Source organism: Pocillopora damicornis, chromosome 1, assembly GCF_964200805.1.
Source record: "Pocillopora damicornis chromosome 1, jaPocDami1.2, whole genome shotgun sequence".
Lineage (NCBI taxonomy): Eukaryota > Metazoa > Cnidaria > Anthozoa > Scleractinia > Pocilloporidae > Pocillopora > Pocillopora damicornis.
In genome coordinates this window covers 34,793,532-34,819,020 of record NC_142670.1, presented here as the reverse complement: position 1 = coordinate 34,819,020, position 25,489 = coordinate 34,793,532, and the positions used below count along the sequence as shown (strand labels likewise).

The 25,489-nt window shown below is 36.1% G+C and overlaps 2 protein-coding genes and 1 long non-coding RNA gene across 3 annotated transcripts; 1 reads left to right on the top strand and 2 right to left on the bottom strand.

The window, feature by feature from the left end:
* Positions 1 to 338: 338 nt before the first annotated feature.
* On the top strand, positions 339 to 1,676 carry LOC149053495 (uncharacterized). The gene is made up of 3 exons (XR_016185556.1): positions 339 to 387; positions 701 to 799; positions 1,124 to 1,676. It is a non-coding gene; the product is annotated as an uncharacterized LOC149053495 (long non-coding RNA).
* A 4,173-nt stretch (positions 1,677 to 5,849) lies between these two features.
* Positions 5,850 to 12,833, bottom strand: LOC149053494 (uncharacterized). The gene is made up of 15 exons (XM_089183084.1): positions 12,602 to 12,833; positions 12,009 to 12,080; positions 11,761 to 11,832; positions 11,341 to 11,412; positions 10,773 to 10,844; positions 9,617 to 10,613; positions 9,278 to 9,359; positions 8,602 to 8,664; positions 8,386 to 8,466; positions 8,070 to 8,150; positions 7,516 to 7,560; positions 7,061 to 7,111; positions 6,607 to 6,663; positions 6,421 to 6,483; positions 5,850 to 5,881 (listed from the first exon to the last, which is right to left on the bottom strand). Exons 1-15 carry the CDS (start codon positions 12,712 to 12,714, stop codon positions 5,850 to 5,852), a joined length of 1,953 nt encoding a protein of 650 aa, XP_089039210.1. The 5' UTR covers positions 12,715 to 12,833.
* A 10,159-nt stretch (positions 12,834 to 22,992) lies between these two features.
* LOC149053493 (uncharacterized) lies at positions 22,993 to 24,017 on the bottom strand. The gene has a single exon (XM_089202685.1). The coding sequence runs from the start codon at positions 23,937 to 23,939 to the stop codon at positions 23,064 to 23,066; it is 876 nt and encodes a 291-aa protein (XP_089058811.1). The 5' UTR covers positions 23,940 to 24,017; the 3' UTR covers positions 22,993 to 23,063.
* Between the last annotated feature and the right edge of the window lie 1,472 nt (positions 24,018 to 25,489).

Genomic DNA, 25,489 nt, shown 5'->3' with positions numbered 1-25,489 from the left:
AGAGGACGTCTAGCTCGAAAAGAAACCCGAGTGAATAATTAGGGAATTGGTCCGCCATGTTACGAATTGGCAGATGGCGTGACAGCTTTCGCTCAGTTCTATGCTCTATACTCTCATAGAGCACGCTCTTTCAACCAATGACAGCGCGCGTTATATCCGAACTTTATTATAAACTATTCTCTCCAATCTGCTCCGCGTATTTTTTTCTACTAACTGCCACAATTTTTGTATCCTGCCTTTTCCTTTCTCCTTAAGTATTTGCATAGGAAACGTTTTTATTTAGCAATAAAATGGTGCGTTAGTTCTTAATTGAAATGAATCCTTTACTTATAGGGTCAAATTCAAAGTGGAATCAGGACTGGTATTCGGCTAGCACAGGGAGCCCAGGTATGTATGTCTGGTTGTAATCCAGTAAATAACATACTGAAGCCATAAGTTGATTATCCTCGTACTATTCTCTTGTAATTTCTGTTTTTAACGTTACTATGTTCCCACCAGTGGCGTAGCGTCATATTCTCCGCATATTTACTTTATAAAATCTGTTGATAAAAAAAACTATCATGTAATACCACCCCTTCCCTTCCCCCCTCCCCTCCCCCCCACACGCAGAACCACAATTTCTTTAGAAATTTACCCTCTTCGTTCATCCGCTTCAATGCCTTTTTTTTAATTGATGACAATTATTATTACTTCATTACAGATCAACATCAAATTAAAATCAGAGATGCCCGTACAAATAGATGGTGAACCTTGGATGCAGCCTCCTGGTAATGTGATTGTACGGCCCATACTAACACAGGTATTTACAGAAAACTGTGTAACGACGCTGTAAAAGATTACCGTTTGGGGAAAATGAAAGGCTTGTGATTGGACTCGCATATCTCAGTGTTAAAAATGCACCTAGAACATTTCGAAAAATCAATTTAGTTTTATCTTTTTACCTGAGAAACTTTTTAATATTATTTTTTTTCAACATTTACATCCAAGAATTCAATAAAACGTTTATAACCGGACGACTTTGGTTCAGAATTCTTTGGAGAATTAAGAAAATTTCGCTAGAACCCAAACGGCCATCGAACACTTCTAGAAATTTCATCGTAAGTTCACCTATTTTTTTCTTTAGGCGCTGATGCTCTCGAAGAGGAAGGTTAAAGTAAAAAACAAAAGAAGACCCACAAGTTCGTCTCGCCCTCCTGCAAGCCCCAGCGCAACAAGAACTATTTTTTATGATGATTAAACACTTACCCCGGGCTTATGGCAGCTTAATTAAAAACCATACTGGATATTTTTTCCAGCTCTGATTTATACTTAACTTGGTAATCTTGTAAAGTTTCATCCAGTTAAGTATTGCTTTAGCCGAGAAAATGTAATTCGAAATTGTAAAGGAAATTACTGTCATTTGCATCGCTTTGGGTATACCCTGTATTGTAAACAGTGCAGACTAAAATTCCATCTTTATAGTGCGTTAAATTGAACCAATTGTGAAACTCTACCAGCACGGTTGAGAAAATCACACGAACATCACGTGCTCGTCATATAGGCTGAAACAAGGAGAGCGGCTCAGTCCTCACCATTCGAACCTCTTCAGTGTACATTACCATTCGTGCTATTGGAGTCAATTTCTAACACCGGCCATGATTTGTTTATCGAAGTGGTATATAATGATTCTGAACTAGTCTCGGCCACATTCTGTCTTTCCCCGTTCCGCCTGTAAATGCGCAAAGGCGTTGTAGTAGACGCTACGCGCTAACGAACCAAACTTGTAACCTGGTATTCCATAGTCGCATGTAGGAAAAAAAAGGGTGGCGCGAGATTTCTAGACGAATCAAAGTTTATTAAAGATTTCATGCCCAAGAAAAAAGTGAGAAGAATACGATTAACAAACGCAATTTCAGATAGGAATGAAAACACTTGAGAGTCGACGATACGCGTACCCTGGTGTTCCACAATCGTATATCACAGGTGCGAACTAAAATGTTGAAATCTCTGTCTCGAGGTGGAGTTGAAAGCTTAGCTTGTCCCGTCAATAGAGTTTTTACAGAAGACACCGGTGAATTTGAAGATAATATAAGTTCGAGTATATTACAAAAGAATGTTGTATTTGTAATTATATGTAAAAAGTGGTTTAACTGCAGAAGTATTCATTAACAAGCTAATATGCATGAACGCCTTCTATTGATTTACCTTTTCTCCATATGTTTCATTTTATAAAATGATCAGTTCATGTAGATGTGATCCGCGTGAATTAAATTTGTGAGAAAACCTTTTTTTCGTCGTTAAAGGCATAGCTGGTGATAGGCTCGCGGTAAGAGGAGAGAAGAGTAAAAGAGAGCGAGCAAAAATCGGCGAGGTTCTGGGAAGGTATGACACCTTCCTTCATTCTAATTCGATTTTAGTCTCACTTACCCCAAGTTTATGCTCTTCCTCGCTGTGTCAGGCTTCCAGAGGCAAGGTTAGCTGTGTAGCACGAGGAAGAGTGTAGAATGGAAGGGAAGATTTTCCGGTTTGCTTCTAGCGGGTTGTACAGACGTTAAGTTACTTAAGTTAAGTTAGTTTCACTCAGGTTTGTGGCTCGATTTACTCAGGTTTGACTGAAGGTCTCTTTCAAGTGTGGTCATAATTAGCTGTGTATCTCTACATGTTACACCTTCGAGTCCTTCACTGGAAATAGAACTTTAGAGCGTAAATTCTAGTCCCCTAATAAATTTAACCGCAATGGCAAATGATTGAATTTCTTAAGTTCGCTCAGCGGTTGACAAGAAGGAAATATCTCAAGCAGTCACTAAGGACAAAAATTCATGACGAGTCAACACCCTATAAGGCAGAACAAAGGGTGGTGCGAGACTTCTAAACCAATCACAGTGCAGTAAAGATTTCATATCTGAGGGTTTTTTAAATGCTTACCGTCACTCCCACCCACCCTTGGTGGAAGTCTTAGGATAGAAATGTAAAGCTTAAAAATGTTTCCTAACCTCCCGGAAATATATGTTTGTTACCCCTTTTTTTACATCGGGTATAACCAAAAACCTCCAAGAGAGTCGCTTCAAGAAGATACATTATGGTTTTAAAAGAAAACAGCTCAGTTTCTGGGAAAAATTCAGACTGAATAACTCATTAAAAAGAAAAGTTCAACATTATGAGAGATACAGAAAGCAATTTTGTATCAGTTTACTTTTCACAGGTCATTGTGGCACATAATCCACACTGTGGATGAACCCGAAGCGTGACTTAGAAACCTTGACAGGGTAAACTGAGAACGGACTCATGTGTAAGGTCATAAAGATGCTTTATTGAAGTCTTCGTTAACGTTTTACAGTAGATCTGGAACCCTTCTTCGTAACTCGGTGTTACTTCCCTCAAAAAGCCACTCACACATCCAAGTTATTTTTACTGCAGAAGCCATGTTAATGATCACGTTTGAACAAAGTTAAAAAAAATACCACATACTACAAAGAACTAGAATTCTCGTTGTGAGTTAAAAAAATCTAGAAATGGGCTACAAAATTAGATTTAAAAACACTACTAAATATCTAAGTTAGTGGTATTCTAAGACCTTTTTTCTTTTTTTGTCGATTTTCAGGTTAATGTTAATAATAATGTAAATTATGTAAAGAGGCAGGCTTCAGCCATGACAGAGGTCACTAATGACTATAATTCTCGCAAACGAGTTATAAAAACTCTAAGACAGGACCCATTTAAATTATTTTCATTCTATAAAAACCTCTAACAAACGAACTCTGACCTTGTTTATTTCCTCTAACAATTCTAAACGTAGTTTGCATGCAAAGTACTCGCAAGCTTGTTGTGGAAGTGAACTATCAGATTGTCGTTGTACCAATTAATATCCTATATCTGACTTGTTACTCGTTACCACAACATCTTTCTAATTTCTTTTTTAAGGAATTTGCGTTCATAAAGAACGTAGTAACATAACGAAAATAGACGTCACTCTACCTTTTAGCAATCATTATGCTCTCATACGAGTTATAAAAATTCTAGAAATGAGCTAGTTAGGTCATTCAATATATTGTTAAATCTCTAATGCATGACGTCTTATCCAGTAATTGTTTCTTTTTTTTCTTGTGTGACATTTTTACCTTTTTTTTTTCAGCTAGAGATACTAACGAAATTAAACAACTCGACACGTACTCTGAATACTCGCCGGACGAGTTGTAGTAATGCTCGAACTATTCAGATTATTGTTGTACCGCCTAATGTCTACTAACTGTGGAAATCTTAACCGCAAGTCTAAGTTCTTTAATTTAATATACAACCCAAAATTAACGTCACTTTAACTCCTTATGACTTAAATGCTCGCGGATGAGTTCTAAAATGTTAAGAAATTAACTATTTGGATTACCAGCGTACCATCAAATATCTTGTAAGTGGACGTCCTCAACCCGTGCATTTGTCTTGATGTACAGGGCCTATACCCTGAGAAAGTTCAATTTTTGTTTCAAAATTTGCAAGAGTGATATGATAAAATTTAATGGTACAGGACTCTAGGCTGGCTACACCCCTGATATTGTTGTGCTCCGTTTTGAGCCATCCGACTTAACTGCGATGTAGCAATCATGGTCTTTAGAAATACGCTAAAACTAACAGACTTAAAGTGTCAGGTAGATGTACATGTTACAAAAACAAACAAACAAACCAAAAACGGGGAAAAAAAAGCAAAAGAAAGATGAACTACCACGACACGCCTACTCAGATATATGTTCCACTCCAACTATACTTAATTACCATAATATACCATAATTACCATAATTACCATAACTATACTTAATTACTAATTATTGTTAAAATTAAATCTAAAAAAAGGGATTAAAAAGCAGATTTTTTTTTAACTAAGATGTTACCATACGACCATACGTATTGATTACTAGAATTGTTTTTTCCTTTTTCTTTGAACTTTTTCTAGTTTTTCTCTAGCACTCGCGGTCTCCATACTAATGGCAATGTTTTTGGCTCTTGTAGACTGTCGGACGCAAAAGAAAAAAGCATGCTAATCAATGAATGCAAAAGTTAATAATCGAGTAGTTGTTTGTTTGATCTACTGACCCGACAATCAGTCAGTCCAGTATTAAATGTTTACATGTCTGCATTGAAGCGTATTGCAGCCATAATATAATCTAGTTAGTAATAACCATGCCCACTGGCCAGGTGGAGAGTCCGGAAAACAGTCAGGCAGATAATCAGCCCACCTGTCAGTCAGCCAGTAGTCATAGCTCAGGTAGTCAATTCAATTTGACGGCTTACCGGCCAGTTAGTCAGAAAGTCAAGTGACCAGACTGTCAGTGAGTAAGCTGGTCAGTGCTTTAAGGACAGATGGCAGATATGAATATACAAGGATATACAGAGAGAGCACTCATCAGTGCGGCGTACTCGCCACCCAGAAGTTTTTTTTTATTATAATTTTTCAAATCATACATCAACAAAAGCAGAGAAAAAAATTGATCAATTTGAAAATGTTTTGGTACTCTTACTGCCAACAATGAAGGGGATAGCTGAAAAAAATTCGCAAGTGACTTTGAAAAAAGACAAACAGCATATTATAGCAATAAAAAAAAACAGACTTCCTTCTTCATCTCCAATAACTTCAATCATTACAGTTGCGTTGAAATCTCAAATTTGAAATTGGTTTGAATAAGCCAAGGATTTTAAAAATTTAGCATAGAGTTCACCCTACATCTCAAATATTACACGTATTCTATAAGATTAGAAAGATGCATGCAACAAAAAAAAAAACATTTTCTTTAGAGGGATTTGTTTTCCACAACCCTTTAGTCCGCGGTATTCAGTATTAAAGCAGACGTAATAAGCATTTACCTTGGTTCGAAAACAAAGAACTAAAGTCTGGTATCAAACACCTCTTCTTCCCCTGGATGGAATACGAAAAGAGATTGAAATACAATGCGCTCATTTTCTTTTAAGCGATAGAATAATAATTTTCACAAACACAGAAAAGAGGGCTGCCACTTATCAAAGCTCATTAAATTTTTGCATGTCTGTGTTGAGGTGTTTTGAAAACTGAGGTACACAACATCAAAGTAACCAAGTCCTTTCAATGAGCTGAGGTAAGAGGCGGCTATGTTTTCTGTATCTGGGCAAATTATTACTGTATCCATAAAAAACCCAAACAAACAAACTAGTAAAACGGCTTCATAAATTCATAAATGTTTGATTTTAGCATTGTATAAAAAGTAATGGCTCTTCGTTACGAGGAGGTATAATAATGCCCAGGTGGTGTGGTTTTTTTGTTTTTTCTCAATGAAGTCACCTCCCGATATGAATCACGACCTTTCGACTAAGCACTTCCAGTGATCTTCAGCCAATTGAGTAGACTGATTATGCATCACCTTATAAATCATGTGTGGACCAATTTGAATTTATCTCTTCTGATTTATAAAAAAATGTTACCTCCCTCTGCGACATCCATGTCAGGCTCAGGCGCCTTCACTTCTTCTTCACCTTTTTTAGCTCCTTTAGAAAATGATTTATATGATACGAAAAAAGTTAGTATACAGTCATTAAATTTTGTGTTTGTACTTAGAAGTTAAAATCATTAATGGTTAGTGACCAATCAAAACCCATTATCTCCTTTACCTTTGTTACTGGGCACCGAAATCTCTTCAACCTCCACCTGCTCCTCAGATTTACCAGCTGTGTGAAATCAGATTTATTATTAAAAGTTACGTTAGTTACATTTACAACGCAACTAAGTCTTAAGTCTTTGACGACAACGAACTTTCCAATAAGAGTTTTTTAAATTCATCTACCCATTAGGTTTAGTAACTGAGAAAGGGTTTTGTACCTTACCGGAAATAGAGACCGACAAGCTGCTCTCGTAAATTTTTTCATGTGACAGACTTAGAATCGTGATTTGATTGGTGATTAAGCGTTAACATGATAACCCCAGTCTTATTGGTGTGACATACAAAACCAAGCAATCAAGTATACCAAGTGCGCCAGCTTGATAGCACCAGCCACCATTCGCTGTTTTTTTTAGAGCTATGAAATTTCCGAAAAAAAATGAAATGAAAATTGAAAAGGTGTTTACCTTCCACAATCTTTGTAGTGGCTGGTCTGATGTCAAAATCCTCCAGATAATCTGTTTTAAGGAACAAGTAGAGTAAAATGTTTCATGATACTTATGGTTCATGCGTTATTCTGCAATAAATATCTCTACAAATTTTATTTTAGGTACGTCAGAATTTCAGATGTATTCAATTATTTATTGATTTATGAAATAACACCGAGTTACAAAGCTCACATTAAATCTGAAAGTTAATTTGGGCGCATGAAAATAGTTGCTGAAATAATATCTCTGCCAAATATAGTTGTTAAGGCGCATTACCTTTTTTCATTTTGGCGATTCCTATGACCGTTTGTAAAAAGCAATTTGCAGTTGAAGTCACATTGGGCAATTGTGACTTTTGCAGTACTAGTACTTCTCTTAAATCAAGCAGTTGTCTACGCCTTCTTTATATATTTCTTTCATAAATAAATTTTTACCTGAGGAAGATGGATTCGCATCCCCTCTACAGGCTTGTTCAATTGCTGTCAACAGAGCAAAGAATTATCTTTCTTCATACAATATAAGTGAAAACTGGAAACAATGAAAGATCATTGTCAATATATATGTATCATTTATTCACTACAACCGTGTCATATAGGAGACGATGGTATCTTCCGTCCATAATACACTGTACAGGTTACCAATGTAAAGGGATGGGGATCTCATGAGTGGAGGTCTTAAAAAGTACATATGGCAATTTATCACCAGAATGTCTGGAGGTAACTTATCAACCAAAAGTAATATAACCTAATTTCGTCACGTTATTGTCATATGGGAAACCATTCCTTAATCTATCCTTTCTCAAAATGCACCTACAGAAATTATCAGAGCAGAAAAGGAATGCTATGGTTTCTATAGGTATTTCAATTTGAGAGGACTAATATTTGCTAGGTTAATTGATTAAACTATACATACCTGCCAAGGGAGTTGGATTGCAAAGTCAATTACAGCTTTATCGTTCGCATCAAAACTCTTATACTTATTAACTGACCTGGTTGCGGTGCAGGCAATTCAGGGGCTTCCACTTCTGGGGTTTCGTTGTGTTCCAATACCTGCATTTCAATTTGCTCTCCTACGGGAAAGAACATGAAAAAAAGGAATTAATATCTATCCTTTCTTAAAATGCACCTACAGAAATTATCAGAGCAGAAAAGGAATGCTATAGTTTCTATAGGTATTTCAATTTGAGAGAACTAATATTTGTTAGGTTAATTGATTAAACTATACATACCTGCCGAGAGTTTTGGATTGCAAAGTCAATTACAGCTTTATCGTTAGCATCAAAACTCTTATTTTTCTTAACTGACCTGGTTGCGGTGCAGGCAATTCAGGGGCTTCCACTTCTGGGATTTCGTTGTGTTCCAATACCTGCATTTCAATTTGCTCTCCTACGGGAAAGACAATGAAAAAAGGAATTGAGTATAGAAAAGAGAAAGGAAATAAAAGTATCATACAGAGAACCCTACAAAGGCGTGGAGGAGATATTTCGTATGTGACTACACTAAGAAGCACTCTATTTTTACCCTCTTCGACGTTAGCATGTTCATCTCCATTTCCAATGTGTCCCTGCTGATCATTATCTGCTTCTTTCATATGAAAAAGTAACACCAATTTAAAACTTAATGGCCATTGTCAGGTTTATATTAAAAAGGCATTCTACAATTCAGAATCTTAACCTTATGATTTAAGACAGAAGTATAGCAATTCATACTTTGAGAATTGTTTGCCAAATGAGTTTTGACTAGCATGCTATTTTAAAAATTTATCGCAAATGGCATCCATCTGTCTCAATGTTCTCTAATAGTTTAGTTTTAGAGATACTAACCTTCAAAAATCGAACTGAAAGCATGATTTCCATCATTAAAAATGATGATTTAATACATTGATGCCCTCTCTATTTAGGATCACTCTTGTTTTCTCTTTTACGTCTGCTACAACTTTACATATTGTAAGTTGTACATTTGTGGTTTCAATAATTTGCTCAGTTTCTTTTTCGAAAAAAAAAATGTGTTTTCTACGATTTCATGCCAGTTCTACCCTATTCCCCCTTGAACGCCTTGGAGTAATAATCACATAAGTTACTTAGAGAAAACTGGGTTGCTCATACTCAATTTGATAAAAGTTAAAGTTTCTTCATATCAAGGTTTGAAATATAATTACTGTTATCATGGTATTTTTCAATGGAACTTAAAACTGTACCTTCTTGATTTTGTCCTCTGATGAAAATAGATTGAACATTGGACCACAACTTCCTCAGTTTTGCTTTCAACACAGGTTGAACCTAGACATTCAAAATATATTGAATAGTTTACCTAAAGACTTTCAAGTAACGTATTTAGAAGTCACATTGGTCTCTATTGCTAAAGTCAACGGCGGAGAAGCTAAAAAAATCTGTCCGATCATTTACTTTTTCATGCTTGTTTTGATGTCAATCGTTACAATTACAAAATTGAGTTGCCAGCCTGCTCTGACACGAAACCAAATTTGAACATAACGGTAGGTGCTATTCCAAAGTAACAAAAAAGAGAAACATGTTACCTGTGGAGTAGAAAGCGTATACAGCAATGGGTTGATGGCTGAATTTATCGGCAGAGCGAACACTGCAATCCACACTGCCAGATCACCAGGTGGATCAAATGTTTTCTCGACGTGGGAACGGATGCCAATAGTAATGATTGGCATCCAACACAAGAAATCGGTCAGAATAATGAAGAAGACTCTTTTGGCAAGTGCTCTTTCTCTTTTGGCCTGAGCACTTTGTGCTCTTGCTCGTATTTCACGAACAGTTCCATGTGCACCAAGCCGTCTGCTTGACGACCATGATTTCCACAAGATGGCAATATAAGCAACCATGATGAAGATGAATAAGGAAAAATTCAAAACGATAAAGATGGAAGTGGAGTATTCCCAGCCTTCTTGTAATTCAGGGGAGAGCTGCAGGGGCAGGCACACTACATTATTGCCGTAATACCTCTCACTGAAATAGTGCATTCCGGACAAGGGAAGGAATGCCATAACGCCTCCCACCAGCCAGATAACCACGCACATTATACGGGTCTGCCTTGGGGTAATTTTTGCAAAGGTGTAAGGAAACACGATGTTCTTGAGTCTGTCCAATGCGATCAGAGAAATCATCATCACTGACACTTCACTTGAAAAGACAGACATGGCACCATTGAAATGGCAAAACCACCCGGTGCGCCACTCATAGTTATGCAGGTAGTATTCCCCTGACCATTGCAGGTCTTTTATACCTATAATGATGAGGTATATCCCCATGATGCCGTCAGATACACCCAGATTCACCAACATGATAGACTGGACCACATTGCTATCAGGGTAGAAATACTGCCACCCAACTACGAATAAAGACCCTAACAACGAGAGCAGACCGATAATCCAAAGAGTTCTCCTTGGAGCATGGTGGCGGAACATGGAGTGGCAGCTTGCGAAGTTATCATTGAATACATATTCGCAATCAGCATCCTGCCTGAAAAGATCGAGATGGCAACACATCAAGTTGGTGTCCAAGGTTCTAAAAAATTCGAAAAAAGAAGAAGAAAAAGAAAAATATCATTTCATTATGGCATCTTTGAAAGCCATTAATAATCATTAATTAATTAACAACATAGACTATTGTTAAAATGTTTTTTTGAAGGGGTGAGTGAAGGAAAGGATCGTTATGGGGTCTTACACTCTGATGATGTGCGTCAAATGCCTGAAAAAGCCTTTGGGGAGCTCAGCCATCAGGTTGTAATGCATGAACCTGTAATTTCAAATAATCATGATGTGAACATTAAGTTGGTTTATATCATAATTAACCGAACAAATGAATCTGATTCACCCCAAAAAGTGAATTTTCAAGAATAAAAGTCATCAAGCTAATGTTAATGTTAACTGTCCAAAAAGTAAAAATAAAGAACCCTAGCTGAGGATCTTTAATACGGACCCTAGCATGATATTTTCTCAACGATTTTTCAAGTCTGATCATTTAGCCTAAGATAAGTCTCATCTTGCTTTCTTGGAAACTTTTGATGGCTACTGATTTTATGAACGTGGCAGCCCCTTCGTTTGAGTTTGTTCGGTGTATAAAATTTTCTTTCCGGACTCATCCAGGGAAATATTGCTTTGGTATATCAAAGTTATTTTCAAAAACTACAATTCACGAGTCTTTTCTTTGACTACAACAAAATCAAAAGAATACTTGCCCACAAGCTAACCGATTTCAATATATGAACATCTTTCATTTGCAGTGAACTTACAAAAATCGCAATTCGTGGGCATAGTTAAAAGTCGTGCTGGTAACGTTTTGTATCCTATTGCCGAAGATATTGCTGAAACGAAGAACGTAACCATTTACAATTACGTCCTAAACGGGGACTTGTAGTTGTCATATTTCTTATCCTATAGATTTAAATGGACTTTTCGTTTAAACTACACAGATCTCCAAAATGTTTTTTTTTTTCATTAATATCCACCTTTGGTTATGTAAATAGGCACATTTTTAGTGCAACATGAACTCGAACAACATTGTTTCGCTGAGCAAGGTAACTTGCATCATGTCTGTCCTACATCATGTTAAATTTTTGGACTAAAATGTCAGATTTTGAACGCTTGGATCATGTTCATTCCATCATCTCAAATATTGTATAATTATTTTGTATGTTATTAACTGTACTCACAGAGCTTTGAGGTTTTTGAGGCCCTTGAAAATTTTGTCAGGCAGAGCCTCGATTTTGTTCTCTGAGAGATATCTTGAACAGGTGAGATGGATAATGAAATAAATATTAAAATACAGTTAGTAACATAATATGATTGAGTAAGGCAACTTTTTTCGAGCGATATGGAGTTAACATTAAAATGATATTACTGTATACGGTCTGCGATTCAGATCATCATGAAAAAAGTTTTCAGTTCCAAATGTACTCACAAATCGAACAGCTCCACCAAGCCCTGGAACTGATCTTCATGAAGCTTCTCAATTTTGTTGTAGTCCATTTTCCTGAAGAGCATCATGGGCAGTTTAGACTGAAATAAGCTCACGTGGGAGTGATATTTTTAAAACCTGCTTTTTAAAAGGTAACTTCTGTAGTTAAGGCAGGGAATGGCGATGTTTTCCAGTAAAATAACTCCCAATTTTTATATCTTAATCTTCAAAGAACACACTAGACACATCTCTAATGATCTCAAGATTAAGCACAAAAACTCTCAAGTTTATTCCCATGGGCCTCAAACAAGGACTGTTGTTTAAAGCTGAATTTGAAAAAAATCATTATTATTGGTTCACTTCCTATTACAAATTACAACATTAGTGCTGAGGTAGTTTGATCTTGCAATACGACAAATGCTTAGATATTGACAACTCGGATAACAAGGAAACAAAAAAACGTTTGCCTCCAGAAGTAAATTATAAAGTAAGTTGTCATCAACTAGGACGCTATTTTAGTCACCAAGTCTGTTATATGCAAGAAAATCCTTTAAGATTAACTTATAATCTTTTGTGCCGATATAAATGTTACTTACAGAAATTCTACCGCTGTAATGTTCGTGAAAATGTACGGCGGCAGATTTCCAAGCTCATTGTTTGATAAATCCCTGAAAATAATCGTTACCACAGCTACAAAGATTTTACCCATGATAGAACTACCAAACTCTCAGAAAATGTCGGGTACTTTACTGTGCGGTTGCTTTCCCTTTTCAGTTTATATATTTATACATATTCCCACGAAAAAAAGATGATGTTTTAAATTCCAGCTCAAGAAGGTCCTAGCACAATTTGCTTGCTAAGAACACTAAGATAAAAAAATATGTTTACTTTTTTTCGGGAAAACATGAAGTGAAACAGCTCCTTTTTATACAAAATCGAAAAACAGGTCAATCAAGGAAATATCCATCCCCAGCTGGGGAGAAAAATTAAAACTGCAATAAAACAAAAAACAGAAAACAAAGAAGCCAAAAAAAAAGAAAAAAACCTGGTACAAAAAAACAAAACAAATTGCAACCCTACCTGCAGCAGAAAAATGAAATCCAAATGCAAAAAAATTTTTCCATTGCAACTATTATTATTGTTATTATTATTATAATCATTATCATCATCATTATTACTATTATCATCATTGCTATTATTATCATCATCAGCCGTTCGTCAATAGTTTATCATATTTTGAAAGCGAGTACTTTATCCTGCGGAAAACAAATCTGGGAGTTGTTAATGTTCCTATTTAAACAAAAGCTTTTAAACTTTTACACCTTCAAATACCTTAACATTACTAACCAAAGCACGAAAACTACATAAAATAGCATCCTCTACTTCAACTAATCAGATTTACAAATACAATCTGGAAAACGTCATGATGATTATGATCATTAATTTTAGTTCTTCACAATTATCTCCTAGGTTAAATAACTATTTCCCTTACAGATGAGTCAGATCGGAAAGACTGTTAAAAAGTCCGTCTGGTAGACTCTTCAACTTGTTATTTGACAGAAGGCTGATAGGAATGACGAGACAAAAGAAAATGCGTATTTATAAAGTCTGCCATCAGAAATTTCTAAGTAAAAATACATAAAGATAGAGAAAGATGTTTTTCGTCTTGTCACGAGCATGGAATAAAGAAAAAAGTCTTTGTGGCTCAGTGGCCCAGCATCGGAGCGCGGAATCCAAAGGTCTGAGGTTCGATTCCTCATGGGAACTCAGAAGTTTTTCTTTGTCCTACACTTGTGACGAGACGAAAAACACCTTTCTCTATTTCTTTACTGAGATCAAACTTACCATCTCTCTTATTCTATTTACCATACAAAAAGATGCCGATCATCAGAACCAACCAAAGAGCAGTACGTAGTCATATACATGCAATATTTTGTTTTAAGGTACAGAGAATATTCAAGACTCACTTCAATCATTTAGTTTAGTCAATGTCTACAACAAAAAGGCAATTAGAGGCTCCTAACAGCTTGAAATTTGCCTATACACCGAACTCTTTCCCGAACATAGACAATGGCTGCCTCTCATGTATCAATAAAGAGATCATTAAGCTCGTGATCTAGAAAAATATTCCAACATGGTTCAAAACAGAGAAAGATGTCCCATGAAAACAACTCTGAAATTCATAACATGCATGAATTTCTTTTATGTATGTATGATCGTTGTAACTAAAACTGTCAAATCATCAACATAAACATAATATAGGATGATTCAATTTTAATTTCTGTGTTATCGGTGCAGACGGGAAGATTTTAAATCATTTTCTTGTTATATGCTTTAATTCGTGAAGGGAAAGGATAATACTGGCTGGATCTGTGTAAAAACATACAAGCAATCACGAGCCGTAATTTTACAAAAGGGAAGAAAATTTTAGTTAGTGTTGGAACACTATATGCAGTAATTGAGTTAAAACAAGGGGAAAACTTGAATTAACTTACAGCCTTCTCAAGGTTTTTAGATCTTGGAATAAGTCAGGAGGCAATTCAGTGAAGTTGTTGTCTTGCAACCATCTGTGTTGAAATTTGAAAAAAAGATAATCTGTATGGCAAAATCGATTCAGTTTTATTAAAACAGTTATAACCGCCTTGTCCTATGATCACTGAGGGGAAGGGAAGAAAAGAGAAAAGAAAAAATGAAATGGAGAAGCAAGTATAGACAAGGCGGTAGGAAAGGGTAATGCTGCTGCGTTATGAAAACAGTTTTTCTTCGATAGCTGCATAATTTCATGCACAACAAAGAAAATAACCACATATTACCTCTGACTATACAATAAAACGAAAGGGGATGCGATGCAGTACGAAGAAATACGATTCAGCATATTACCATATCAATAAAAATAAAAACTTAACCAAACGACGACTGTTCCCAAACTCGATGCAGTGCTCTAAAATCAAAGCAGTTTTTCTCAGCTCTGAAATTTTAGTACGTGCAAAGTACTTTGCGTCAGAAGAGAAAGCCTTGAATGTCTCGTGTGACTTTGGTCAGAATTGAGACCCTTTGGCAAATTCACAGTTTGAATAATTATTTTCAAAACTTTTTTTAGTGTTGTTTGTTTATCTGTCTCTGTTTTATTTTCACAGCATGATTCAGCAGATCACGATATGTCCTGATCCACCCAAGGTAATTCATAAATTTTGTCATCCATAATTTCGTTTTTAGGATAAGGAATTCCTTACACAACAGTATTGATACATTAACTTACAGTTCCTTCAGCATTGCCAATTTTTTGAAGACATCTCCATTCAATGCTTTCATATCGTTGTCATTCAGGCGTCTGTGTTATTTACCATATAAACTGATCAATATTTTTAAGATCCTCAAGAAGGTTACCTATTTAAGTGGCGATATTATTGAAACCTTTTAAGGATGTTGTCGAAGACAGTTAAGGATGTTTTGAAATGTGAGCAAAAGTCGGCATCGGTGTCATTGAGTGAATAATTGTATGTGCTAACTTCATACGTAATACTCATCTTACAACATCAGCATATAATTACATTTGACTTAGATATCGAAATTTTTTAATGATGGAAATCGAAATGGTGTTTTTATTTAATGAAGGCACCTCGTGATGCCTGTTATACAGAGATTGAAATATCACAAACGGTTAGTCGTGGAAAAGATCCAGAACGCAACAGTCGATGTATGATCTTCGTGATGTTTGATATTAATTTTTAAATTGCGAAGCAAAACGAAAGACCTGATAAATTTAATAAAACAACGACAACAACAAAAAGCAGTTGGAGGCCTTTACAACTGTTGTGCAACTGATCTGAGATCAGAGTTTTCAGTCCGCTGGTGCGAAAGTTGACCAGTTGTATTAATTGTAGGTTAATTTCTTTTGTCCTTAAATAGCTTCATATTATGAATACAAGATTTGCGCTTTTTTTAATCTTATTAATGCTTGCATTGCATGACTCAGACTCGATTTTGGATTGTCTTTTCACAAAGATTAGATTAAAATTTAGGAGACATGGTTCGCACAGAAAAAAAAAAAGTGTTACTGACATTTGGATTAGCCGTGTGTTCTTGTCGAAGATTCCTGGAGGTAGGTGGTGCAATTTTATTTCAGACATGAGCCTGTAGATTAAACGAAAATTTAGTCCAGCATAGTACAGAGCTTAGATGCTTATAAAGTAATAAACCAGATGACCAGTAGAATAAACTCAGTTTTGAAATGCAGCCTGAGGATTGTATAGATAATTCAAACTGGTAACTATTGATATTTTTTTACCGTGAGACAATTTCTTTCAAAATCAAAATGGTGCAGCTATGCACATGTGTTTTAAAATTTTCACTTATCAATACGAGCAAGTTTATTTTTTCTTTCATACGTATCTGTATATATTTATGTGCCCTTTGGCGGAGGAACAAACTACTCATGAGGCCTCTATCACAATTCAATTTTTTTTTTTCACAATTCGCTAGCTACACCGGTCTCGCTGTCACCTTTCGAACCTTATCCCTTGATACATGAACTGAAGCGGGCTTCCTTTATTTTTTCGGAGGCTCTTCGATAATACGATAATTCGTAGTTTCCCCGTTCCTTTCGGAATCCTTTGCTTCGAAAAATTAAAATATATAAAAGCTTATCTTTCCTAATTCTCGAATACATCATCGAAGTTTCCTCCTCAAAAGATTCCAAAAGTTCTTACGATATCTTGTCTACACTATTGTGTATTTTGTTCTTATTTTCTCAAGAAATAAGTTCTATTTTGACCTGCAGATGAAAATCAAGTACAAAACTAATCTTCGAAGGCGCAATTGTGCAACTGCACCTTGCCTGCAGGGATCATTGCTTTGCTCGATTTTCATCAACAAAATTTATTTCCTTAAAAATTATGATAAGATTCTTCCATGGAAACGAAGAGCCCTCTAAAATGTGCCTGATCTCAACGAGTAGACTCTAAGCTCAGTTGATAGAAGCACCCTACCAATTTCGGGAAGGCATGGGTTCGAATCCCATTGAAGCCTGAATTTTTCTTCAGGCTTCTCAATTTCTGAAATTGTGTAAATTCCACTTCAACAAGGAGGATCTTTGTTCAATTACTTTATTGCATACTTTTTCTCAAAGGCTTCCTGATGTCACCACATGATCTGTTTGTCTCAGCGTATAACGATAATATCAGAGAGAATTTTTGTTTTTCAAGCTAAAAATGGAACCCAAACACGTCACGTAATAGTGAGTGAGTGAGTTTTAAACTATAAAGACAAATATTTTGTGATGTCCGTAATAGAGGAAAAATCTACTTACAGCACATCCAATTTAGTATTTGTGGCGAAAATGTCAGATGGCAAATTCTTCAACGGGTTATTAGACAAGTCTCTAAAAAATAAAAACAAGAATTATTAGAAATGCAACTAGGAACTTTTTAATATTGACCTTTTTTATGCCGTCAGTTTGGGATTGTCAAGTGAAATATCTCTATGGATAAAGGATTTGTCATATTCAAACCATACTCAATAAATGAATTAATAGAGGAATACAGAAATGAATGTTTATCCTATTAAACGCTTGTCGCAAAATTTCACTCAATTTACGTGAAAGACCTACACTTTACGTTTACTCACAGTTAATCCCTTAGGAATTTCAGGATTATAATTACAAATATAGATATTGACTCTGAGTCTACCAAATAAAACGTCGTACTTTATTCCGTGCCACAAATATAATAAAAGGAAAATGGATTGCAAAATTGTGGCGGTTTTTTAGACTGAGTTATCGAGAGTTAAAACTCTGTCGGAGATGACGCTTGAGGCAAGTGGCGAGGCAGGCAGCAAATACAAAGAGCCACAATGGTCTATAAGTCTCGGCATGGTTTAGCTCCAGATTATTTATGATTTAAATTTGAAAGGCGAGAAACTGCGCATAACCTAAGAGACTAAGAATAAAATAAATGTTCCTTTGTAGCGCACAAACTACTACAAATTAAAATAGCTTTAGCTATAGTGGCGCCACTCTTTGGAATAGACTTCCTCGTGACATAAGATAAGCAGAGTCCCTTGGGTTATATATGTATCTATCTTACCTAACTATCTGTCTCTCTCTCTATCTATCTCAAGTTTCGAGAAACCCTGATTAACTCTCCATCTAGATGAGTTGGTTGGTTCGTGATCAGTTGATTCTTGATGAGATTGATTCCGCTCGAACTTTTTGGACCTAAAATAATTTCGCTTTCGACGAACCTGTCGGTTTCCCGGTGCGACGCACAGATTTCTCGCAGTCCACATTCACAGTTTTAGATACCAACTGAGCGTTGTCAACTGTCGTTTGTACTTCCTGAAGTTCGGTAGACTTGTTGCGTACAGAATCTATAAGCGATTTCTTGAAATCAGCACTTAAAGGGCCTCCAAATTGTACCACCTAAGTGCTATGATAAAAATTCATCGCGAACATCTCTGCTGATATTCGGATGTCCTGATAAAAATACATGTAGACGGTCGCTGTCGAGGGGCCATTTACGTAGTTTGTGTCTGGCATAAATAACGTTTACATTTTTTTTTTTCTTTTTTTTTTTTTTTTTTTTTTTGAGCGTGCCATATTTTTTTATTTTCACTTAAAGCACAAATACTAGAATAATACAAACAAATACAAAGTTAATTACACTAACGCTTACGCTACTCACTAACACTAATTACGAAATACTGCGTTACATTACATTCACAGTCGGCTAGATTTAATTTATGTTGTGGTTATATAATAATATAAACCTAATTTGTACAAATACTTCTACATCAAATTCCTTTTTTGGTAGAACGACTGTATATACAACTGCGTCTATAACTGTTAATACCCGATACTCATCTATTGAGTTACAATAACATGTTTTCCCATTTTTTATAATGAATAGATTCTTTTTTATTCTTTTTTGCAATCAAAAATTCAAATTTCCGAGTTTCAGATGTTTTAGCCTTCAGTAAGGATACAGACGGCTTGATATTTTTACAACGACATGAATAAATGGCATATTTTCCAAGAATGATTATGTGATTTAACAAACAATTCCCAGGGATATTATCGGAAATACCAAAGAGGATTGTTACCTCATCAAGCTTATCAATTTTCATATTGTAAGTATTTAACCAAGAAATAACCGAAAGCCAAAAGTTTTTAGTGTAAGTACAGCTGATTAGAAGATGCTCAAGAGTTTCTTCGTGATCTCCACAAAAGGTACACATCGGAGAAGGAACCAAATTCATTTTATATAGGATTTTATTGGTGTAGAGAATACGATTTAAGATTTTGTATTGAAAGGCTCTCGTTCTAGTGTCAAGAGTGACTCGACCCGGCAATAGATAAATATTTTTCCAGTCTATATTACCTGAAATATTGTATACGGAATTAAACTTAGATTGGGCAGTCGGAGAAATCTGGATTCGTTTGACCAGGGTGGAATAGATTGATTTTGAAGTCATTCTAGTTATATCTTGAACATCGTCTGAAACAGTTTTGTCAATTCGGTTGTTATTATTCTCTCCAACGTTAAGGAGCTGTTTCCAGTTAGGCGGAATGGCGGAAAAAATGCCTTGTAGGAGTAAGTAATCTGACAAGGAGAGATTTTTCTCTCTAAAAGCGTCCCACCTTTTTAATTTTGAGTCATTTGAGAGAATATCTCCAAGTTTCAAAAAACCTGCTTCTTTTATTCTCTTGTTGTATATTGATTTCTTGTTAATCAAGAGGTTCTGGTTGTTCCAGATAGTCACATTTAAAACGTCCTGTTTTGTAGCTATTATATCGTGATTGCCATTAAAGTCAGACAAAACTTCAAGACATTCTTTATAAAAAGAAGGTAGTTTACAGGGTAGGCGCGATGGATTGAAATTGCACTGAAGCAGAAAACTGGTTCCTACAGTCTTAAGATAATGAGACAAGAAAACTTTCCACGGACTACTATTATCATCTAAATACCTTGCCAGACACACAATTCTTTGAGTTTTAATTAAAGATTCAGGGTGAGGCATTTTGAGGCCACCGTCTTCGTATTCACTAATTAAGGCTAGTCTTTTGACTTTGTCTTTGCCTCTCCACACGAAATTGAATATCACAGAATTTATGCTTTTAATTATATCCTTATCAAAAGAGATAAAGGAGGTCCGATACATAAACTTAGGCATAGCAAATGTTTTGACTAATTGAATTTTACCAATTAATGTTAAGTTTCTCCATTGCCAGCAACTTAAGGACTTTCTTATTGACTTTAAAGTAAGGTCAAAGTTAAGCTCTCTGCTTTTACGCTGATCATAAGTGAAAAATATACCTAGTATTTTAATTGGCTCATTCACCTTATTGATATCGAGAGCTTCGTGATTTCGATAGGAACTTCCTAACCAGTAGGCTTCTTTTTTGTCCTTATTTAGTTTAAGCCCTGAACATTCGCCATATGTGTTCAATACGGAACTAAGAGAGTCATAAGATTCCTTATCGCGTAAAAAGTTTGTTAAGTCATCGGCGAAAGTGATACATTTGATTTCTTTGTTTTCTACTACTATACCTTTTATATCTCGAGTCTGTTTGATAGCGGTAAGGAGGGTTTCCAAGGCTAAAATAAATAAATAGGGCGAGAGAGGGTCACCCTGTCTAACTCCTCTTCCGATTGAAAAAAGAGGAGTTGCTACACCATTATTCATAATGCAGCTGGATATATTAGTATAGAAAAGACGTATCCACCTAATAAAGGATTCTCCAAAATTGAACTTTTCCAAGGTCTTAAAAAGGAAGTTCCAACTTAAGGAGTCAAACGCTTTCTCGAAGTCAATGGTCACCATGAGACCGGGGAGATTGTATAACTTTGTATAGTCCATAATATCACCTATAGTTCGTACTGCATCAAAGATGTTCCTTCCTTTCACATATGCGCACTGTTCAGCACTAATTAAGTCGGAAAGAACTTTCTCGAGTCTTAATGATATAGCTTTGGACGCAATCTTAACATCCACGTTTAACAGAGAAATGGGTCTCCAATTCGCAACATATCTTTTATCCTTGTTTTTCTTCTCAATAAGTTTTATAATTCCTTGTTTTTGGGAGTCTGCCAATTCTCCTTTTCCATAGGAACTGTTTAGAGAATCAACTAACAAATGTCCTAAGGTGGGCCAAAATACTTGATAAAATTCTGCTGTCAGGCCATCGTTACCTGGGGATTTTCCGTTTTTAAACGTTTGTAGAGCTTTAAAACACTCCGCCTTTGTAAGAACCCCTTCACAAATTTGTTTGGCATCTTCGTTTAAAGTTGGCAAACGACATTGGTCAAGAAACGCATCGCTAACATTGTTATGATTGGGTGGGTCGCGGTTAGAGTACAATTCAGTATAGAAGTCATACAATTCTGATGAAATTGATTTGGGATTAGTTATTAATTTACCGCCTTTATCAAAAAGTTTACGAACGCAAGAGTTGCTCATCTTTCTACTTTCTAAATTTAAGAAATATTTGTTATTTTTCTCACCATGTTCATACCAATTGGCTCTAGAACGAATAACATTACCTTGAATAATATAATCATACAGTGAGTTGTACTCAGATTTGATCGTTTCCAGCTGTACAGCGTTATTTTCTGTCGGATTAGAGTCAAAAATCTCTTGGCATTCTTTCAATTTATTCTCGATTTCGCAAAGACGACTTCTCCTTTCTTTTGCCTTTGTTTTGCTATATTTCATTGTTACTTGTCTTATTTTGTATTTAATTAAATCCCACAGAAGACCTTTGTCTAACACTTCATTAAATTCTACTAGCCACGAGGGAACTTTGTCTTTTATAAGATTGATATATTCTGGATCTTCTAACAGGCTAGAGTTAAATTTCCAATATGACGGCCCAGTTGGTTGCATTTCAACACTGTTAACCTGGAGCACAATAGCAGCGTGGTCTGTTTTAATGGCAGAAATTATACCTGTGCTGTCCACGTCATCTTGAAAATCATCGCTTATTAGCCAGTAGTCTAACCGACGTTGGACTAAAGGCTTATTTTGTTTCCACGTGTAACGCTTTTTGTCCGGGTTCCTTAGTCTCCATATATCTACCAGGTTAAAGTCTAACATTAGCTCGTGGATTTTGGTTACCACGTCTTTTTTTTCTGTTTTACTTCCATAGCTATCAAGTTGAAGACTTAATGGCACATTAAAATCACCTCCCATAATAAACCTGTAGTCTTGGTCATAGTCACTCTCAAGTAAAGTAGTCCTAAGGTTTTCATAGAAGTCAACAGCGTCATGAGTATTGTTAGGAGCATAAATATTGATCAACAAAACGGGAGAATCTTGAACTAACGCTTCAACGATGACGAATCTGCCCTGGCTATCTTTCTTGACCGACTTCAACTCAAATTGAAGGGTCTCACGTATTAACACCAGAACGCCTTTGCTATGATTGGATCCGTGCGAATAATACATATCTCCCAGCCACTGAAATTTCCAACTATCAAAAACATCTGGCGTACTATATGTCTCTTGCAAAAAAATAATATCCGCTTTCTGGTTCCTAGCCCATGTAAAGATCGATTTGCGTTTGTTGAGATCACGAATTCCTCTAACATTCAAGGATAGAACATTAAAGCAAACGTTATTCATAAGAGTAAGTTGATAGATATCACATTCTTCAAATATGAAAATGAGCCGGGTGTAAAAATCGAGTGCGGTTTGAATGAAATAAATTGGTATCTAACAGACTGCGATAAAACTACATGAACATAAAACGAAAACGAGAACGAAAACGAAGACTGAGGGCGAAAATAAGTTAACCAATCCCACATACCTCTTGCTCCAGAAGAACTGTTTACGAGCGCGAACAAACGCCTAGTACATCATTCCACCCGAAACCCTTTCACCGGAATGTGAAAAAAAAATCAAACTGGTAGTGCCCATGAGGTGTGAGAAAGAATATGCATAACGGATAAAGTAGAAAGTGACAAAAATGGCAGGAATTTTCTACTGCTTCTTAAATTAGCATTTTCTAGAGAAAAAGAATGATCATGATAGCAACGTTAACCCAAATAAACTTATTACATTTTACATTTTGACGTATTTACCGTTGATGTAAAGTTTGTCGGGCTCCGATCTACTAAAATAAGCACGTTTACCGTCCTTCCTGGCATTCTTTAACTTCTCCATTTGGAGCTTTCGCATCTCGTGGATTTCTTTCGGGAGGTCTTCATACATCTTGTATCCTGTTTCCTTGAGTTTACGTCCGCATTTGAGCACCCGTTCTCGGTCTGAAAATCTTAAGAAACGCGCAATAATGATCCTTTCTCTTCCATTTTCCTTTCTTGGCTTGCCCATTCGGTGTACTCGTTGAAATTCGATGTTCTTTGCATCTTCTATTCCCAGGACTCTTTCAAAGAAATTAGTCAGCACTGCTTTTGTATTTTCAGTAGACACGTCGCCCCGCTGAATAGCTCCATCTTCTTCACTCGAAGCGAAAGTCTCGGGGATGCCTTCAAATTTCAAGTTTTCGCGTCGACTGTAGGCCTCCAAGTATAACAGTTTTCTACGTGTATCGCTGACGTCGTCATTGTTTTTATTAGTCTTAGCTATCAGGTCTTGTACTTGCTCGTCAACGAATACAGAATTTTGTTCCATTGAAGTGAAGTATTCGTCTAAGGTTTTCTGCTTCGTTTTCACTGAATCTACTTCTCTCTCCAAAGACGTTACCTTGCTTTGTAGACCTTTGACTGCTGCATTCAGTTCTTCCATTTTTGTTTCCAGGTTAGAAAGCTTCGATAACACTAAATCTATTTTGGATCCGAGTGCTTCCATGACCTCGTCTTCGTCACACGATATCTTAGCCGGAGAATTTGACTCTTTCAGTCTTTTATCTTCTGGTGACGGCTTCGAATCACTGCGATAGCTACTTTTCCGTTTTGGAGTGATGAATAATTTTTCCATGGACGTTCAAACGGTAGTAAAATTGTCCGGTTTACGGAGCCTCGCAACACACGTCTACATTCTGTGACGCTCTCCCCAGTCTCCTCACGTTTACCTTTTTTAATGAATGAATGCAACCTGCATTCAAAAGCGATAATCACATCCTCTGGATCAAATGCACAGTGAATAGGACTCTTAGAGAGCTTAATTGAGAGACTCGAATAAATAATATCGTGTCTTGTTGTCGCTCCTCTTCTTTTCCCTTACGTACGTACGCTACATGTAAGTAATACAGGCCTAACCGGTGAGTACTTTTGACCTTTAGAGCTTAGAATACAGTCACATTGCGACAACTTTGACGCAACAAGGTGCAACTCGGATGCTAGGATAAATTAGTAACCTGCTTACTTAAAATTTGACCAGACTTTGCTTGATTTGTCACATAGTGGGTAGAGAATTTGTAATGTTGCTTCATCGATGGTCTTTTGTTTATCTTCGGCGTAACTTACGAACTCATCCTTGTCAGCAGATTCAAAATCAAACCTAGTGGCCATTCATCTTCCCCCCCCTCCTCCTCTCTTTCTTATCTCGATATTTCAAAGAAAAATTACACTGATAAATACTTGAATGGATTACTAAATCTTAATTATTAATGATTAATCTGATTTTTTGGGGTAAATAATCACCAAATAATTAAGAATTATATTTCTCCGGCTTAGCTTTTTACATTGGGGGCTGACGGGTCTACTAATGCCAATATATCAAACAAAAATTCAAATCTGTGATTTTGGCGACAAAGTCTAATTATTGCAATGTTTTAAATCCCACTGTCCGTGAAGTTATCTGTTTATGTCCGTGAAGTTATCTGTTTATGTCCGCTTGTATTCCCTTTTAAAGGTCAGTAGATTTAAAGATATAAAGAATAGTCTTTACTTTTTGACCTACAGATATTTTGGTTTGATATTGGGAAGGTATTGAACAGCTCTAAAAGAGGTTAGTGGACAAACTGTGCCCGTCCAAAGTTAGACAACACACGTTCAACTTGGAATCTCATCTCGTTGGCTTAAAACGAGATAACTTTGGACTTCGAATTCCTATAGTAACTACATGCCTAATACGAACGAATGACTAAACGGTGCGGAACAAACTAAATACTCCAGAACGTTTTTGATTCCCTTCCTTTGAAAGGTAAACATCGTGTGTGACGAGCGAGTACATCTGCCTATCATACCACAAAGATACAGCAATAGCCAAATTAAAGAGTGTCCCACTGATTATTGACCTGACCCTGTTTCAATGTGTTGCATGGAGTTTAGAGATCGACGCTGTGTAATGTTTCGTCATTGTATAGATATCTTTATCTGATTTAGTGGATTTTCTGTAAAATGAACTATGCCAGTTTGTGACCAAGGAAGCTTATCATGAGAAAACTTGTAAAAGGCCAAAGTTAGGAGTGTAGGATTTGACTAGGAGATTATCTTATAAAATAAATAAATAAATAAATAAATAAACAAATAAAACGAATACAAAGGAAATTCTAGTTCATATCAGTATCTTCAGAACACACCAAC

Excerpts from the sequence above, each read along its gene's own strand:
- LOC149053494 (XM_089183084.1), bottom strand. The coding sequence starts at position 12,714 with ATGGGTAAAATCTTTGTAGCTGTGGTAACGATTATTTTCAGGGATTTA. Across the intron at positions 11,413-11,760 it reads CTCAAAAACCTCAAAGCTCT|CAATATCTTCGGCAATAGGA; the intron begins GTGAGTACAGTT and ends TCTTCGTTTCAG. Across the intron at positions 8,467-8,601 it reads ACATGCTAACGTCGAAGAGG|GAGAGCAAATTGAAATGCAG; the intron begins GTAAAAATAGAG and ends TCTTTCCCGTAG.
- LOC149053493 (XM_089202685.1), bottom strand. The coding sequence starts at position 23,939 with ATGGAAAAATTATTCATCACTCCAAAACGGAAAAGTAGCTATCGCAGT.